At 42.0% G+C, this 17,692-nt stretch overlaps 2 protein-coding genes and 2 long non-coding RNA genes across 4 annotated transcripts in view; 1 reads left to right on the top strand and 3 right to left on the bottom strand.

Moving 5' to 3' along the window:
• Positions 1 to 214: 214 nt before the first annotated feature.
• LOC103511497 (nuclear envelope phosphatase-regulatory subunit 1) lies at positions 215 to 3,667 on the top strand. Its single transcript, XM_008476219.3, has 3 exons — positions 215 to 439; positions 1,093 to 1,299; positions 3,468 to 3,667. Exons 1-3 carry the CDS (start codon positions 412 to 414, stop codon positions 3,614 to 3,616), a joined length of 384 nt encoding a protein of 127 aa, XP_008474441.1. The 5' UTR covers positions 215 to 411; the 3' UTR covers positions 3,617 to 3,667.
• A 1,690-nt stretch (positions 3,668 to 5,357) lies between these two features.
• LOC113468389 lies at positions 5,358 to 5,756 on the bottom strand. Its single transcript, XR_003392154.1, has 2 exons — positions 5,612 to 5,756; positions 5,358 to 5,548 (listed from the first exon to the last, which is right to left on the bottom strand). It is a non-coding gene; the product is annotated as an uncharacterized LOC113468389 (long non-coding RNA).
• Positions 5,757 to 6,337: 581 nt separating this feature from the next.
• On the bottom strand, positions 6,338 to 6,886 carry LOC113468388. Its single transcript, XR_003392153.1, has 2 exons — positions 6,731 to 6,886; positions 6,338 to 6,667 (listed from the first exon to the last, which is right to left on the bottom strand). It is a non-coding gene; the product is annotated as an uncharacterized LOC113468388 (long non-coding RNA).
• A 279-nt stretch (positions 6,887 to 7,165) lies between these two features.
• The window catches only part of LOC103511499 (nascent polypeptide-associated complex subunit alpha, muscle-specific form-like), a 19,221-nt gene continuing 8,694 nt past the window's right edge, over positions 7,166 to 17,692 (bottom strand). Inside the window, exons 6-10 of the mRNA XM_017445018.2 lie at positions 11,340 to 11,372; positions 10,783 to 11,041; positions 10,138 to 10,225; positions 9,367 to 9,660; positions 7,166 to 8,457 (exon numbers count right to left, since the gene is read on the bottom strand). Coding sequence (XP_017300507.1) covers positions 8,235 to 8,457; positions 9,367 to 9,660; positions 10,138 to 10,225; positions 10,783 to 11,041; positions 11,340 to 11,372 — 897 coding nt within the window. The 3' untranslated portion in view covers positions 7,166 to 8,234. The remainder of the gene's footprint in view (positions 8,458 to 9,366; positions 9,661 to 10,137; positions 10,226 to 10,782; positions 11,042 to 11,339; positions 11,373 to 17,692) is intronic.

The raw sequence follows: 17,692 nt of genomic DNA, 5'->3' as shown, positions 1-17,692 counted from the left end.
GGTTACAACCAAGCTAACTAGACTGGCAAAATAGCAAACGTTTTGGCTAACCAAACCACTACACTACCAAAGCAGGTTCCTATAATCATCTTGCGCCTGAAAACTAATGAGATCCTACGTGCAACACAACCGTGAAAACCGGCAACACTGTGAAATCCAATATTTTGAATTTTGTAGGCGCGAAAATTCAAAATTTTCGATTTGGATCATTTTCATAATTTTTTTCATTTTGCATTTTAGAATTTTTTACACAAAAAAAATTGGATTTTGTGAAATTTTGGTCTGTGGAAAATACCTATTCGGGTATTTTCTTCTTTGGTATTTTATTTTATAGTCCCCAGAGCGCTGTATAAGGTCTGTCCACAACCAGGGGGTGCTTAGAACACAGGGATAGAGGCACATCAACTTATCATGTCTATTGAACAAACAGCTTGTGAAGGTAAGTAGTGAATTGTAGACCTTAGGTAGGTACTCAGGAAAAAGGACCCTATGGGCACCAAAAGAACTGATGGGACATAGAATCAATTGGGATAAATGACAAATCAGTATCAAGACATGGGTTCCTTTAGTCAATTTCTAGGAACATTTCCGTTCAGAAAAAAGAGGTTTGGAAACCAAATTTTTAGATTCATATACCTATTATTAACCCATCTTTTGGACTCTGCCCCACATGTACCTAAGGCTCAGAGTGGGCTTTTTGTGCACAGAGTTCTGTGCACTTTAAACACTTATGTAGGCACCTACCTACCTTTCCCACCTATTTATCTGACTAAATCACATTAGAAGGGAAATAGAGTATTGTTGTGCCAGCCTAGTTAGCTTAGTTGGTAGTGTGTCTGCCTCGTAAGTGCTAGGCTGTGGGTTCGATTCCCACCCGGGGCAGATTTTATCCTGATGGGATAATGTTTGTTCTTGGAACGGCTGGCTTTCTCCTATCCTGTCTTCCTTCTCTCTTCGATTTCAGGACGATAAGACCATAGCAGTTACAGTTCCCTCTGCCAAACCTCTTTAAAAAAAAGTATTGTTGTTTGCAAAGATATAAGAAAGCCAAACCAAATTAATTATACAGACTATTTTCTTTCCCCCCACCAGATCTCAAAGCCTTTGAACGGAGGCTGACAGAAGTGATAGCCTGTTCAGGTCCCTCGACCAAGAGATGGCGTCTAGTCCTAGCATTTATCTCAATGTGTACAGCTGTTGGAGCATTCTATTGGCTCACCGATCCAGACACGTCAAACTGTTCGTTCTGTCAGTCATTGTGGAATCATCCGTTCTTTGCCATTTCCAGTGCAATTTTAAGTAAGAACTCTTCAATGTTTGAACTTTTTTTTATGTATTTTTCATAAGCAGCCATGTTAGCTTGAAGGAACCCTTCCACTCAACCACTTTTTTCACTACCTATAAGTGAGCCTTTCAGATATTTTCAAGGTGGTAACCACCAGGGAGGTTTCATTATGCCTAGATCATCATAGTGCTTATTAAATTAACAGGCTTGCCATACATCCTAGTTTTGGTTGAAAAATATGGCAAGCCTACGTATGTATCTAGTTACTTATATTTTAGGCTGCTCAAATAGGTCTCCTGCTATTATTGTTGTCAAAGTTGAGGATAGCCAGCCTAGTTAGCTTAGTTGGTAGTGTGTCTGCCTTGTAAGTGCTAGGCCACAGGTTCGATTCCCTCCTGGGGTGGATTTTATCCTGATGGGATAATGTTTGTTCTCAGAACGGCTGGCTTTCTCCTATCTTGTCTTCCTTCTCTCTTCGATTTTGGGACGATAAGACCATAGCAGTTACAGTTCCCTCTGTCAAACCTCTTTTTTTTAAGTTGAGGATAAAATAACATAGGTACCTTAGTTTTGTTTAGTTAAGCACCTACAGTACAGCAAAATTTAAAGTTTTTTTTTATGAACTACTATTTCATGCTACCTCTTTTTTTTCACATAATTATTTCCATTCTCCGGCTGGCTTTCTCCTATCCTGTCTTCCTTCTCTCTTCGCTTTCGGGACGATAAGACCTTAGCAGTTACAGTTCCCTCTATCAAACCTCATAAAACAATCAGAGGGTTGTATCGCAGAGAGGGGGGGGAACCTAAAGGGAACAGAATCAAGAAAACCCATCAGGTCCAAACCCAAACCAAAGGATTTGCATTCCAAGGCACCCAGGTTCGATTTCCAAAAATGTCAACTTTTCTAGCGAAACACGGGACAAAAACAGCTTGTAAAATATAAAAGAAGGAACTAAAAGGCGTTTTTTGTTTATAATTGTTTTGTTGTTTTTGTTTTTTTATTTACCTTCAGAGGATACAATATAAATATAAACAAATTGTAAAGTCCATCTACGTTACACACACACAATTAAAATATCTAAATGGAGGGGGGAGGGAGAGACAGAGAGAAAGCAAAAGAAAGAAGGAAATAAATAAAAGAGGGGGGAAAGAAAAGAGGAAGAGAGAAAAAGGGGGGAAAAAAAGAGAAATATCCATTTGTGCCTCATATCTCCAAAGTATGGAAAAGTATCTTACAAGTGTAATAGCCAATGGAAAAGCAGAATTTTGAATTTGGACGAATTAGATCGAAATATGGAATTGTAAATACTTTTCCATACTTTGGTGTTATAGGGCATTGGTGAGATGGTAGGTATATTTTGTTCGATAAATCTATACTTCATGTATTAGACACACACTTGTTTCTGATTTCTGGGTGAAGGGAAGAGAGAAAGAGGAGGCGGGGAAAAGAGAGTGGGAGAGGGAGAAAGAGAGGACTAGAGTAGCTAAAAAGCGAAATGAGAGAACGAAGAGAAACAGGATTAGAAAAGACTGAGAGAGAAAGAAATTAAAAGAGAAAGAAAGAAAGAGGGAGGGAGAGAGAGAGAAGGAAGAGTGAGAGAAGGAAAGAAAGAAAGAAAGAGAGAGAGATAGAGAGGGAGAGAGAGAAGGAAGAGATTACATTTGTCGCCAACTTAAAAAAAAATCAAATAAATAAAAAGTTCATACAAAAAAAGAAGCCGCAGATTTTTACTCTCAAAAAATAAATTAATTGGAAAAAAAAATGTACATGTTTGTATGTATCTCGATTTAAAAAAATGTCTAAAAAGGGGTTAATTTAAATACAGTTTTTCTACACAAGGGAAAACATATGGGGGGTTATTATTTACAGTAAAAATACAAAGAGATTGTTGTTGTTGTTGTTGTTTTCAAACAAAGAAATTGCTGACCTGTATGTTCTACATTCTACAAGAAAAAAATTCCATTTAAGCCCGGGTCCACAAAGTGAGTTAAAACTTCATTCATGTTTTAATCTCGGTTCAAGCAATCTAATTGGCTGAAATAGATCAGTTGCGCTTACTTGGGTGGTGTTTCAATGTCATAGAGCAGGAAAAATGAGGACCAACGGAATTTTTCTTTTTCTCCTACGACTTCTAGATCCCGAGATAAATCGATTTAAAAAATATCCATTCTCCCCCTCCAGTCATCCTGTTCCTACTCGGTATTCACAAGCGGGTCATCGCTCCGTCAATCATCACATCCCGGGCTCGGCTGGTGCTCACCGATTTCAACATGTCGTGTGATGACTCCGGCAAACTCATACTGAAACCTCGTCCCTCTACGCTGTCATGAGCGGAGTCCATTACTGACCTCAATGAGGTAAGACTCTAAGGTGTTTCTATGAATATTGACTGGAATGAGCCCATAAATATAACTGGAGATGGAGAGCCATAATGTATTGGAAGCAAAAAATTAGTTTGGTTATACAGTGGGGGAATGCTGCAAGTAGTATACTTGGAGCTCTTCTCTCAAAGGGAAACCTTGATTCAATTTTTATCTGTAAAAATACACATTATTCAAGCCAGAAGTGTCACCACTGAAGTATATTGTGAGTTTATTTGTGTCAAGCCAGCCTAGTTAGCTTGGTTGGCAGTGTGTCTCCCTTATAAGCGCCAGGTTGGGTTTGATTCTCACCTAGGATAGATTTTATCTTAAACAGACAAGGTTCGGCTGGCTTTCTCCTAGCCAGTCCTCGGAACGGCTGGCTTTCTCCTGGCCAGTCCTTGCATCTTTGTTTTCGGGACGATGAGACCTCAGTGGTTAAAGTTCCCTCTATCAAACTTATTTAGAAAATTTGGACCGATTGCAATACTTTCTCATTACCTTGTATAGGTTCCCTATACGTAAAGGTAATAGAAAGTAAAAAAGATGAGTTTTTCACAGCAGTTTTCATTTCGTAGCAATCAAACAACAGCTACATTAGACGTATGTGGCCTGTGTCGTAGCATCCCTATATATAGATGTAGATCTGTCCTAGGACAGTGCGATGACGTCACATCAAATGTCCCGAGCAAAGCTCCCTCGCAGGCAACGCATTAATGTGTTTGTGCGCATACGTTTCTGCGCATTTCCTTCTGCTCCTCCACAAGCGCACTTGCATACTGGCGCTACCTAGCGAGGTAACTGCCTGAAGTCTGACGTCACACGTCTTTGAACTCTTTCGTTAGAACGGAAAATGAAAATTGAATTTTCGACCTTTTACAGTTATTTTTTCGGACTCTTGACCTCAGATTTGGATTTTTTTCACTACTTTTTACATAGGAATCGACCATTTATTAATAAATGTTTACCCATTTGCAACTGCTCCATTGTTAAAAATCAACAAATCAGATTGTTTAATCCGAGACTTAAACTTATAAAACCGAGTTCAAACTCACATTGTGGACCTCGGACCTTCGATTCAAAACGGGTTGTAAATAAATTACAACAAAATATTCACGCGCTCGATTGTATGTTGAAATAAAATTTTAAAAAAGTTTACCTACATTTTTCTACTTTCCTTATCCTATAGGAAGGAAAGTTTTTATGTACAACATTCGTTTAAAAAAAAAAAAATGTACAACAAATAAATAGTTTCACTGTACAACAAAGTCCAATTTACAAAAAAATTAAATAAGGTACCTTTACTGTTTTCCTTTTGACTACGCATCATTTTAGCTAAAATTCAATAAATTATTAATAAATTTACTTGTGAAATACCTACCAGGAAATTTTCAACTCAGAGTCGTATTTTCCTTTCGGAAACCGAGTCAATTTCCCCTCTTCTCAAGCTCTTTTCCCCTCTTTTGAAAAACAAAAACCAATTTGTTCTGTTGTTATGTTGAAATAATAATAATAAATGGAAACTTGATAAATTAAATCAATTTTGAGGGCAATGCCAGCCATTGAGGAGCAGCTTCTTTCAATTTCCAAAAGGAAAATACACTTTGGATAAGAATAAAATTGGTTTTGGTACTCGCAAGAGAAAACACTTCTTTAAAAATTTACCCTCATAAAACATAGAACAATCTCTTGAATGGCAGCGGGTATGGTAGGGGACCATTGTCCAAACTAGTACAAAGAGAAATTTCGTATGACTGAATTAAAAGTCACATAATCGAACACAGCTCGGTTGTTTCCGAAAGAAAATACGCCTGTACTGTTTGTTTTACATCCACTCGACCACGGAGGTTGTTTTAGCCCATAGTATTACTTTCCATTTTCACTGTACTTAGCAGCATTTTCCTGACTAGTTAGGCCAGCCACTCACTATCAGGTAGACCTGACAGGCGTATCTGTCAGGTGTACCTGATAGTGAGTGGTCCGTCTTATTTTAGTGTAAATACTGATCATTGACACACATGTAATTTTTGTTTGTAAATAATTTGACGTAGAAATAAATACATAGGTATACGTATGTTATCTATTTGGTTATTTATTCAGTGTTCTCTTTTTAGTCGAATTCCCTTTCCCGTTCTCACCTGGTGTGTGTTTCATCCGATTTTTTTCCGAATATCTCGTAGGCCATGTAATTTAAATGAGTGTTCCTACTAAATACGACACGATTTTTTTTTGTCCAACGACAAAATGTCCTAGTAGGCAATGTAATTGAACGAGTGTTCCCACTAAGCACGACACGATTTTTTCCGAACGACAAATGGGAACGCGTCTTTAGGGACAATTTCTATTTAAACTGTAAAAATAGCCAGCGGCGATAGCACGTTAAATGTAACAGACCAGCCTAGTTAGGAGGTAGCGTGTCTACCTTGTGGGTTCGATTCCCACGCGGAGCAGATTTTATCCTGAACGGATAAGGTTCGTTTTCGGAACGGCTGGCTTTCTCCTATCCTGTCTTTATATTATTCTCTTAGCTTTCGGGACGATGCGATGATACCTTAGCAGTTACAGTTCCCTCTGTCAAACCTCTTGGTTGCCAGCCTAGTTAGCTTAACTGGTAGTGCGTCTGCCTCGTAAGCGCTAGGCCGCGGGTTCGATTCCCGCCCGGGGTGGATTTTATCCTGAACGGATAAGGTAATTTCGTAGCAATGAAACAACTGCTACATTAGACGCATGTGGTCTGTGTCGTAGCATGCCCATCCCGTAGTATGCCTCTCATCAGATGCGCGAGAAGAGACACAATACGTCCCATTTAGGTATGGCAGCGGGTATGGTAGGGGACCATTGTCCAAACTAGTACAAAGAGAAATTTCGTATGACTGAATTAAAAGTCACATAATCGAACACAGCTCGGTTGTTTCCGAAAGAAAATACGCCTGTACTGTTTGTTTTACATCCACTCGACCACGGAGGTTGTTTTAGCCCATAGTATTACTTTCCATTTTCACTGTACTTAGCAGCATTTTCCTGACTAGTTAGGCCAGCCACTCACTATCAGGTAGACCTGACAGGCGTATCTGTCAGGTGTACCTGATAGTGAGTGGTCCGTCTTATTTTAGTGTAAATACTGATCATTGACACACATGTAATTTTTGTTTGTAAATAATTTGACGTAGAAATAAATACATAGGTATACGTATGTTATCTATTTGGTTATTTATTCAGTGTTCTCTTTTTAGTCGAATTCCCTTTCCCGTTCTCACCTGGTGTGTGTTTCATCCGATTTTTTTCCGAATATCTCGTAGGCCATGTAATTTAAATGAGTGTTCCTACTAAATACGACACGATTTTTTTTCCGTACGACACAAAATGTCTTGGTAGGCAATGTAATTGAACGAGTGTTCCCACTAAGCACGACACGACCCTGGGTAAGAAAAAAAAGAAAGGGATTGGTAAAAAAAAAAAAAAAAAAAAAAAAATCTTCTGTGTACATGAAATTTGTCAATTTCATAAAATAAATACATAGGCTGGACATTCTATTCGAGAAAGAGCATGGTTTTGTTCTGTACCTGAAATTTTTTGAAGAAAAAGGTCTAGACCACTCTAGACGGCCTAGATAGGGACTAGAAGAAGTCCACTTTAGGAAGACTACCCTTATCAAACCTTACAGGAAGCTGTTTAACTTCCAACATCATATTGGGCTTTCTGTCACCTGCCTCGGTGGTGTAGTGGTCAAGACGCTCGCCTGGTAAACAGAAGGACGTGGGTTCAATCCCAGCCCAAAGTAGGTATGGAATTTTATCCTCGATATAATTTGACAATTGAAGACGTACTTTTCAAAACCTCACGGATCAAAATTTTTTCCTCTTTTTTCTTCTTCTTCTTCAAAATTGAGATTATTTTTTAATAATGGCCACCAAAGCAATCAAAATTAGAAAAAAAAAAACATTAAATTTGTCCTATTAAATTATTTGTTGAAAAAACTCATCTACCAGAGGAATGTTTGCATCAGTTTTTAGGCCCCCATAAAAAATTGTAGAATTAGTTTTTAGGCTCTCATAAAAAAATGTGTACGTTTGACTGGTGATGTCGTGAAAAGTACCTCCTCAATTTGACCACAATAATAGTAGTATGCACCTTAAGAAGAACACATTTTAGACCCCTACAGAGAACTCTTATTCACCATCTACTATCTCCCGGGGCCGGCCGGGGTCATTTCTTCCTTTTTAATGTCTACACTGCCCTCACGTCACGTGAGCTCACGTGACGTGAAAGCACTCTAATTCAGCATCTGCTATCTCCCGGGACTGGCCGGGGTAGTTTCTTCCTTCTTAATGTCCACACTGCCCTCACGTCACGTGAGCTCACATGACATGATAGTAAGCCCTCTAATTCAGCATCTATCTCCCGGGGCCGAGCTATATTGCCCTAACGTCACGTGAGGTCACGTGACGTGATACCTTTAGACCCCTTTAATTCAGCATCTACTATCTCCCGGGACTGGCCGGGGTAGTTTCTTCCTTAATGTCTACACTGCCCTCATGCTCACGTGAGCTCACATGACATGATAGTGCGCCCTCGCATTCACCATCTACTATCTCCCGGGACCGGCCGGTGTGGTTTCTTCCTTCTTAATGTCGGCCGGCGAGGGGCCACTCATCAGTCTGGAGGCCGGAGAAGGCACTTTACCCGGGGGCCCAGACCGCATGTGGTGGGCCGCGGGGGGCGCAAAAGGGGCGCCGAACAGCTTGGCTCGTTCTTCTTCTTCCCGTTGGAAGGCGACGGCCATCAGCGGGTTGTACCGTAAAGGGTCATACCTGGAGGGAGAGAGAAAATTGTAGAGACCTATTGGATTTCTTTTTTTTACTTTACATCTAACCTAAAAAGGAAATAACTACAGCCCGACACCAACTTTAGTTGAATGGGCTGTAGAGCACTTTAATTCCAATTAAAATATCCTATTAAGAACTCTTTAAAGTACCAAACTTATATTTAGGTATTATCAATAGCCCCCTTTTTTGTCTCTATTTTTTTTTTTTTTTTTTTTTTTTTTTTTTTTTTTTTTTTTTTTTTTTTTTTTTTGAGATTTCCCAAGACCAAGCTAATTGCTAGACTCCTAAAACTCTGCACTATCACAACAAAGCTCCAGTATACATTTGTGGTCACACTCCAGAGTATGACATGGGTTTAAAGAAAGAACATGGTGTCGCACCCTAGGGTGTGACAGGATCAGAACAAGTGCACTGTCACAACCTAGCGTGTGACGTGGCACGCAATGTGTTAAAATGTTCAAAATAAAATAAAGAAAGTATTGTAAAAAAAAAAAAAAAAAAGATGGCCCAATGGATCTCGAAATACTTGTAATATGTTTCCCAAAATTTCATCGAAGTTAGATGAACCGAAAAAGAAATCAAAGATGTATTTTGACATCAAAATGTGTATTGCAAAGAGCAAAGTTGCTTTCAGAAACAAAGCCTCGGACTTTATGCGCAAAACATTCGAGATCAAATTTGAAACTCACTTTGCAGGTTTAGTCTACCTTGTAAACACTAGGTCGCAGGTTCGATTGTCGCCCTGGGCGGAGATTTGTTCTCGGAAAGGCCGGCTTTATAATGTCCTATATTTCTTGTCTCATGGTTGTCAGGACCATATGATCTCAGCAGTTAGAGTTCCCTCTATCAATCTAAAAAATTATCTACTTTTTTTTCAAGCAAATCTCCACTAACCTGTACGGATCCCAGGGGGAGGGGGGCGGGGGATAGGGCCCTCGACTGCTCGGATGCAGGTGTGCTCCCACCCCGCCCACGCCGGAGCCCAGGCGCCCGGTCGCGCTCGCAACAGGCGGCACGCGCGACAAATAGGGTGACAGCAGGCCGCGCGACATTTGCATCATGACGTCATCGTCTCCCTTGGAGGAGAGCATCGAACCCGGGACCCCGGACAGGGAGGCGGTCGGGTCTTTTTTTTTTTTTTTTTTTTTTTTTGTTTTTTGGTCTGATGAAAAGAATCTGAGTTTTCTCCTCGAAAGCTCACCAAATATTTTGTTGATAGTCGAATCTCAATTGTCTTTTTAATTTTATTTCTTGAAGATTTTTAATTAAATAATTATTTCTCGATAATTATTTTAATTATAATGCTAGAGCATGGGACTGAACACTGAAAAGCCCCTTTACTCTTGCAGTCTAAACAAGGATAATCACAGACAGCCTAGTGAGCTTGGAGAGTAGTGCGTCTGCCTTGTAAGCGCTAAGCCGCGGGTTCGATTCCCGCCCGCGGCGGTTTTTATACCACAAAGATAAGGCTCGTTCTCGGAACGACTGGCTTTCTCCCATTCTTTCTCCTATTTTGAAACAAGTAAATTTACGGCCAAGTACTGCGAACTCTCAAGAGGCCGAATCATCAAAAGGGGGGGGGGAAATGACGCGGGAAATTTTATCGCACCGAACTACCTAACTGTGGAATTGAGAGTCGACACTGGTTACTAGAGAGAGACTTACCTGGCCCAGGGATCTGTCAGTGGCGACGAAGGGAAACTAGATAGAGGCGGGAATGTAGGTACGCTCGGACCATATCTACCAAACATATCTGAAAGAAGAAAAAATTGCAAAAATCAGAAAATTGGGGACAAAAGAAATCATACAAAACTAAGAATAAAAAATTGGAGCGAGAAAGCAACACTTTCACATACCTACTAGAAGGGTAAATTCGAAGCAACTAATAATAATTAGCCAGCCTCGTTGGCTAGGAGGTCGCAGGTTCGATTCCCGCCCGGGGCGGACTTTATCCTGAGATTCAATTTTGTTTTGCCTAAGAGAGTGCTCATTTTTATTTTTGAAAAAGAAAAGAAAAAAAAAAAAAGATTCTCAGTTTTTCTCCTATCCTGTCCTCCTGATTTCGGGACTGCCTTGTAAGCGCTAGGCCGCGGGTTCAATTCCCGCTTGGGGTGGATTTTATCCTTAACGGATAATGTTTGTTCTCGGAATGGCTGGCTTTCTCCTATCCTGTCTTCCTTCTCTCTTCGATTTTAGTACGATCAGACCTTAGTTAGTTACAGATCCTTCTATCAAACCTCTTTCCTCTAAACAGGCGAAAAAAAGGAAAATGGAAAAATTTCTCGCAGGCCGATATCGGCCTTCACTTACTCAGCGAGCTGAAGGGCGACGCTAGGACACTCGCGGCCGAGTGCGGGGGCAGGGGGGGCGCCGGACCGCCCGGGCTATCATAAGGGTGAGGCGGTCTTGGCGCCGCGCTGGGTAACAAATGAGACGGCGGCCTCAGGAGGTCGGAGGCCGAGGGAAGGGACGGCTTGAGGCCTTTGGACTCGACGGCCATCGCTTTCTGCTGATGATTGTAGATCTCCCACGCGATACGGACGTGCATGGCGTTCCACTTGCCTGTCTTCTGTGATGGCGAGAACAGAGAACAGGGGAGGTGTTAATGTCAACTTTGCCGGAAATGCCAACAGATTCCCTTGGATTTTAGCTTTTTTTCAAGACCAAAACCATTAAAATCGGCTGAGTGTGTCGAAAGATATGAGTTTTTTGAGTTTTCCCTAAAAAAGTCCATCCGGGAGATGTCCACTTTTGGAACTGGAATACTCATTTAATGGGGATTAGGTACTAATACGTCACTAGAGCAAATAAAAATAATAGTTAAGAAATAATAAAGTGAAAATTAAAATAATAAAAAGCGGACATACCATGGGTTTGGGCTTAGGGGGTTCAGTCAATTGCTGGAAAAATAAGAAAACGGAGAGCGAAACTAAAAACTATCTTACCTAACCCATACGGGCGGCGTCGAAGACACGGAGGGCGGCTTGCTGAACGCCAGACTAGAAGATAGGGGCACCCCCACCCCCCCACTGGGGGGTGCACTCACTGACTGGGAACTGACAGGGGGTGGCGTGTGTCGTATGGCGGGTGGGAGACCACTGCTACTACGGCTTAGACTACTCACACTCGAGCTGAGAGAGGGAGGGGATAAAACATGAAAATAAGTAACAAGGGAAATCACATTTGGCTGATCACATTTGGCTATAAATTGAAATTCAAAATATGTCCTATTTGCTGGTGGATATATCTCATTAATCATGAGATGTGTCCACCAGCAAACTCAATTTGAAATTTATTTAACCTACCTATATGAAAAATATGTATACTTAAAATGTCAAATAAAAATTACAAATTCATAAAAAAGTTGAAGGCAGAAGAAAATAAAAAAATAGGAGAAAAGCAAAAAATAAATCAAGAGATTATACAAAGATTTCATCAAATGATCCTTATGCTTGGTTCCACAACAAACTCAGGTTGGCTCGAACTCTTAAGGTAGAAAAGGTAGAAACACACTATCATCACGTTACGTCACGTCACGTGATAGTAGTGAGGCTGTCCTGAACGAAATTACAATATTATGGGAAAACTTTGAACTACATCTTTCTGATTCCCCATTACTTCACGTGACGTGATGTTAGTGTTTCTAGCGTTATTATGGACTGTGGTCAGTCACCCTCGCTATTCAGAAGTTCACGGGTTCGATTTCCAGAGTCGACAAAGAAGGAAGAAAAAAAAAAAACACACACTCACCTATAGCTATTGTCTCCGCTGCGACTCGGTGACATATCGTGCGGCGAATGCAGCATGCGACCATGCGATGCCGCTTGCGACGTAGCCGTACTCGAGTGCGTCAGCCCGCTCGACGCATGTGGAAGTCCGCTCGACCCATGCGGAAGTGTTGACGTATGAGGGATTCCGCTTGATGGATGTGGAAGTCCGCTTGGCGGATGCGAAAGTCCGGTTGACGGATGTGGAAGTCCGCTCGACCCATGCGGAAGTGTTGACGCATGTGACACATTTGACGGATGCGGCAATCCACTTGACGGATGCTGTGCGGTTGACGCATGCGGTAGGGACGCGTGTATGGGCGCGTGGGAGGTCGGATTCGGAGGATGGGAGGAGGGTAGAGAGGTGGGTGGTGGTTGGGGTGGCGGTGGAGGGGCGGAAGATTTGAGGTGACTCGACGCCGGGGTTTGCGGCGAGCGACTGGTCAGTCTCTGCGAAAATACAGAAGTAAACATAAATCTTGATTAAAATTGAAATTCAGGTAAAAGTTGGTGAACTTTTGATAAAAATTGGTGAGCTTTTGATATTAATCGGGGTATCATTGTCAGATCTTCAGACAAAATCTTTTTTTTTCTGAATCTAATGAATCCAGATTTATTTTAAAAGAAAAAAAAAACGTGTTTTGAAAATCCAAGTCCAATGAATGGAATTTTCGAATCCATTCCATTTATCCATCGAATCCAGATTCATTGGATTAAATGTTCAGGCTCTAGCTATCGAACAGGAAATCCATTCACTCCCTCATTTCACACACTGATCGCTCTCCAGAACCCCAACACGTAGAAAGCTTAAATTTGGTAAGAATATTCCTAATATGTTCTAGATGTACACTGAGAGAGGACTTAGCTCAAATTTAAACCGATCTGGAGTTATGACCAATTTTCCGTGGCAAAGCGCAGGTGACTTCCTCGGAAAAGTCACAATACCGGTAATACTTACACTAGAGGAATGTGATGAGGACAGGTACGGCGTGCTGCTGTACGGTGCGTACAGGGCAGGAGGCGGAGCGAATACAATAGTCCGTCCCTTATACCTTTTTATTACTATTGTAATAATAAAGGAAGGACGGACTAAAAAGCAAATTGTTATAATTTGCCCCTATTTATTAAAACAAACAATAGTGTTAAGCATAAATCTTCTTCGCCTTTTCCCGTATTCAGACGAGGTCGGCGTTGTTCGTCAGCCTCTCAATCAGCTCTGAGGTGATTGCTTTGGACTGATATTTGGTTTTGGCTAATCCTAAAACAAGTCTCACCAGATAATTATGTGGGTGGATGTTACGACACAGACCACACGAGTCTAATGTACCCAAAAAAAACTTAAAGTAAACAAAAAATCCCTCCCCACATATGTGGATGGATACAAAAGGTTTGTGGTGGCCATGTTATGACACAGACCACATGAGTCCCAAACCCTCCCCCCCCCAAAAAAGATTTCCTTACCAGATGAGTAGGTGGATACAGGGCAGCTGCTCCGGGTGGGGGTGGCATGAGAGGTGCATGCTGGTGTACATGTGTGTGCTGATGTTGGTGGTGATGCATTTCTGTCCGTAGAGAGTAGGGTGCACCCCTATGATGATGTACGTCCTGGGAGGAGGCTAGGAACCGAGAGTCTAGCTCACGCCTCAGCAGGTCTGTGTGGTCTGAAGAGAAGGAGGAAGATGGTTCAAAATTAACATGAACAAGCTTGCATAGCCGGCTTTGCCAGCGGCCGGAGGCCGCATTACCTTAAGTATTAATAACAAAAACAAGCGCACTGGCCTTGCCAGCGGCCGAAGGCCGCATTTATGATTAACAACAGATCTATTACCAAAAGCAGCGGCCGAGGGCCGCAGTATATTTGTTCTTTATAAGTATAACGTAGCTAACTTTGCCAGCGGCCAGAGGCCGATCAGATAAACACATATGATTTTATGGGCATGAACAAATAACACTTACTTTCACCCCGTTGCAAAATTACCAAAAATCACATCATCTTTTCAGTAGGTATCTACATTAATGCACTCAAGGATCCTAAGGTCAACGATTTCTCACTTGATTTACTGCTGTTCATAGTTTTTTTTTTCTTTCCTGACAAAAAATCTCTCCTGGCTCAATATTCAGTCTCTCCTTCCTTCCTTCCCTTCCAACGCGAATGAATTGAAGTTTCCACACAACAGATGCTTCCAGACAAATCAAAGATTTCTAACGAAAGTCACAACTTTGTTCTTCATAAGCATGATGTAGCTAGCTTTGCTAGCGGCCGGAGGCCGATCAGATGAACACATATGATTTTATGGGCATGAACAAATAACACTTACTTTATCCGTAGTAAATTTACCAAAAATCACATCATACCTAGGTACCTATAACTTCAACTTTTATACGAAATACCCAACCACACCGGGGATTTAGCTCTACTAACGGTGATGCGTTAGAATTTTTCATACTTATGTAGTTGACACGCGTTGCTAGGGAGTTATTGATTTTTCTCGCCTAGGAAAACAACATGGAGGATTTTTCAGTCTAGAAGAAAATTTTTATAGAAGCGAAAGCCTAATTTTTCTAGTGAAATTATCAGAAGTTTTTTATGAAGAAAATATTGGAGATTTATAGAAAAGAAGTTTATTTGGAAGAGAAGATATTGTAGACATTGTTAATTGCCACAAATTTGAGATAATAAAGCCATTCGTGATTTGTTCCTATACTTCTGTGAAGTTCCTTGAAAACCCTGTGTAGTGAGTAACCACCATTCTCTATAGTCAACATTTCACAGCTATGTGGTGAGTCGTCAAACCAAGCTTCCACTGCAGTTTTCACCACACCCCCCCCCTTGCTAAAATCCTGAATACGGGCCTGCCTCTATTTGCAAGATCTTTAAATCCCCTGGGGCCAGCCTAGTTAGCTTAGTTGGTAGTGCGTCTGCCTTGTAAGCGCTAGGCCGCGGGTTCGATTCCCGCCCGGGGCGGGGATAATGTTCGTTCTCGGAACGGCTGGCTTTCCTCCTATCCTGTCTTCCTTCTCTCTTCGATTTCGGGACGATAAGACTTCTACCTTGTAAGCGCTAGGCCGCGGGTTCGATTCCCGCCCGGGGCGGATTTTATCCTGATGGGATAATGTTCGTTCTCGATGGAAGCGCTAGGCCGCGGGTTCGATTCCCGCCCGGGGCGGATTTTATCCTGATGGGATAATGTTCGTTCTCGGAACACCTAGGCCGCGGGTTCGATTCCCGCCCGGGGCGGATTTTATCCTGATGGGATAATGTTCGTTCTCGGAACGGGTTATAAGCGCTAGGCCGCGGGTTCGATTCCCGCCCGGGGCGGATTTTATCCTGTAAGCGCTAGGCCGCGAGTTCGATTCCCGCCCGGGGCGGATTTTATCCTCATGGGATAATGTTCGTTCTCGGAACGGCTCGCGCTAGACCCGGGTTCGATTCCCGCCCGGGGCGGATTTTATCCTGATGGGATAATGTTCGTTCTCGGAACGGCTGGCTTTCGTCCTACGGCATAAATTAAGTTAAGGTTCAGCCAGCCTAGCTAGCTTAGTTGGTAGTGCGTCTGCCTTGTAAGCGCTAGGCCACTGGGCTCGATTCCCGCCCGAGGCGGATTTTATCCTGATGGGATAATGTTCGTTCTCGGAACGGCTGGCTTTCTCCTATCCTTCGATTCCCGCCCGGGGCGGATTTTATCCTGATGGGATAATGTTCGTTCTCGGAACGGCTGGCTTTCGTCCCGGGTTCGATTCCCGCCCGGGGCGGATTTTATCCTGATGGGATAATGTTCGTTCTCGGAACGGCTGGCTTTCGTCCTACGGCATAAATTAAGTTAAGGTTCAGCCAGCCTAGCTAGCTTAGTTGGTAGTGCGTCTGCCTTGTAAGCGCTAGGCCACTGGGCTCGATTCCCGCCCGAGGCGGATTTTATCCTGATGGGATAATGTTCGTTCTCGGAACGGCTGGCTTTCTCCTATCCGGGCTCGATTCCCGGGGCGGATTTTATCCTGATGGGATAATGTTCGTTCTCGGAACGGCTGGCTTTCTCCTATCCTGTCTTCCTTTTCTCTTCGATTTTCGGGACGATAAGACCCTAGCAGTTACAGTTCCCTCTGCCAAACCTCTTTTTTTTAAGTAGCTTATTATGTATAGTTATTAGTGTGACAGCCATCCCCCGCGTACAATCGTACGCAAATTTGATATCGAAAAAAGTGCAAAGTAGGAACTGTTTGTTAATGATTGCATTTGAGATATCTGTTTGCAAATTCACCAGGTTGTCAAGTGTGGATCTGTTTTTTCTGCAACCGGATTGTTGTGGGACGAGAAGTTTGTTGCTGTCGAGGAAGTAGTTTAGTCTTCGGACCACGATTCTTTCAAATAATTTACATAGGCAGGACGTAAGGTTTATAGGCCTGAGGTTTTCTGCAAGTGTACTATCCTTATTTGGTTTAGGAATAGGAACCAAGATTGATTTCTTCCAACCATCAGGGAATTCATCTTCTTTCCATATCTTGTTGAAAATCTTCAGGAGTAAGGATTTCGCACTGCTAGGTAGATGACGTAACATTTGGTTATGGATTTCGTCGGGTCCGGGGGACGATTGGCTTTTGAGTAGTTTTAGGACTGATTCCAGTTCCCACATAGTAAAGGGCTTATTATATGCCATCCCCCTAGTTAGATTGGAGGGTAGGGCGCCTTATTTGTGAGCGATAGGTCGCCTGGGGCGAACTTCATCCTGAACAGATATAGTTCAACCTCATAACGGTTGACTTTCTCCAAGACTTCCGTTGTTACAGCTCGACGTAATGAATTCAACCACAAGGTGGCGTGGTAGCGCCTGTACTAAATTATTGGAAATCCAAGATAGCGCGTTACCAATGATCGGAGGTGTTCAGTTTTTAATTAAAACTGACCATTAGCCACTAGTATTCTAGGGTTCAGTTTCTCGTACGGTTTCCGAAAGGAAAACAACTAATCAACAAGGTAACAACATTTCATCGTACCCTGTAGAAGAAAAAGAAAAATTCCGTTGGTCCTCATTTTTCCTGCTCTATGACTTTGAAACATCACCCAAGTAAGCGCAACTGATCTTTTCAACCCCCTTCTCCTATTAACATACGCTCCTAATACTTGCCACTGCTTGAATGTTATGGGAAAACTTTGAACTACATGATCCTTATGCTTGGTTCCACAACAAACTCAGGTTGGCTCGAACTCTTGAGGTAGAAAAGGTAGAAACACACTATCATCACGTCACGTATTGGTAGTGTGGCTGTCCTGAACGAAATTACAATATTATGGGAAAACTTTGAACTAGGAATGGAGCAGTTGCAAATGGGTAAAAATTATAAATAAATGGTCGATTCCTACGTAAAAAGTTGGGAAAAATCCAATTCGAGGTCAAAACTCCGAAAAAGTAACTTTAAAAGGTCGAAAATTCAATTTTTATTTTCCGTTCTAATGAAAG

This window comes from Diaphorina citri, unplaced genomic scaffold, assembly GCF_000475195.1.
Source record: "Diaphorina citri unplaced genomic scaffold, Diaci psyllid genome assembly version 1.1 scaffold721, whole genome shotgun sequence".
Taxonomy (NCBI): Eukaryota; Metazoa; Arthropoda; class Insecta; order Hemiptera; family Psyllidae; genus Diaphorina; species Diaphorina citri.
This window is presented reverse-complemented; position numbering and strand designations above follow the sequence as displayed.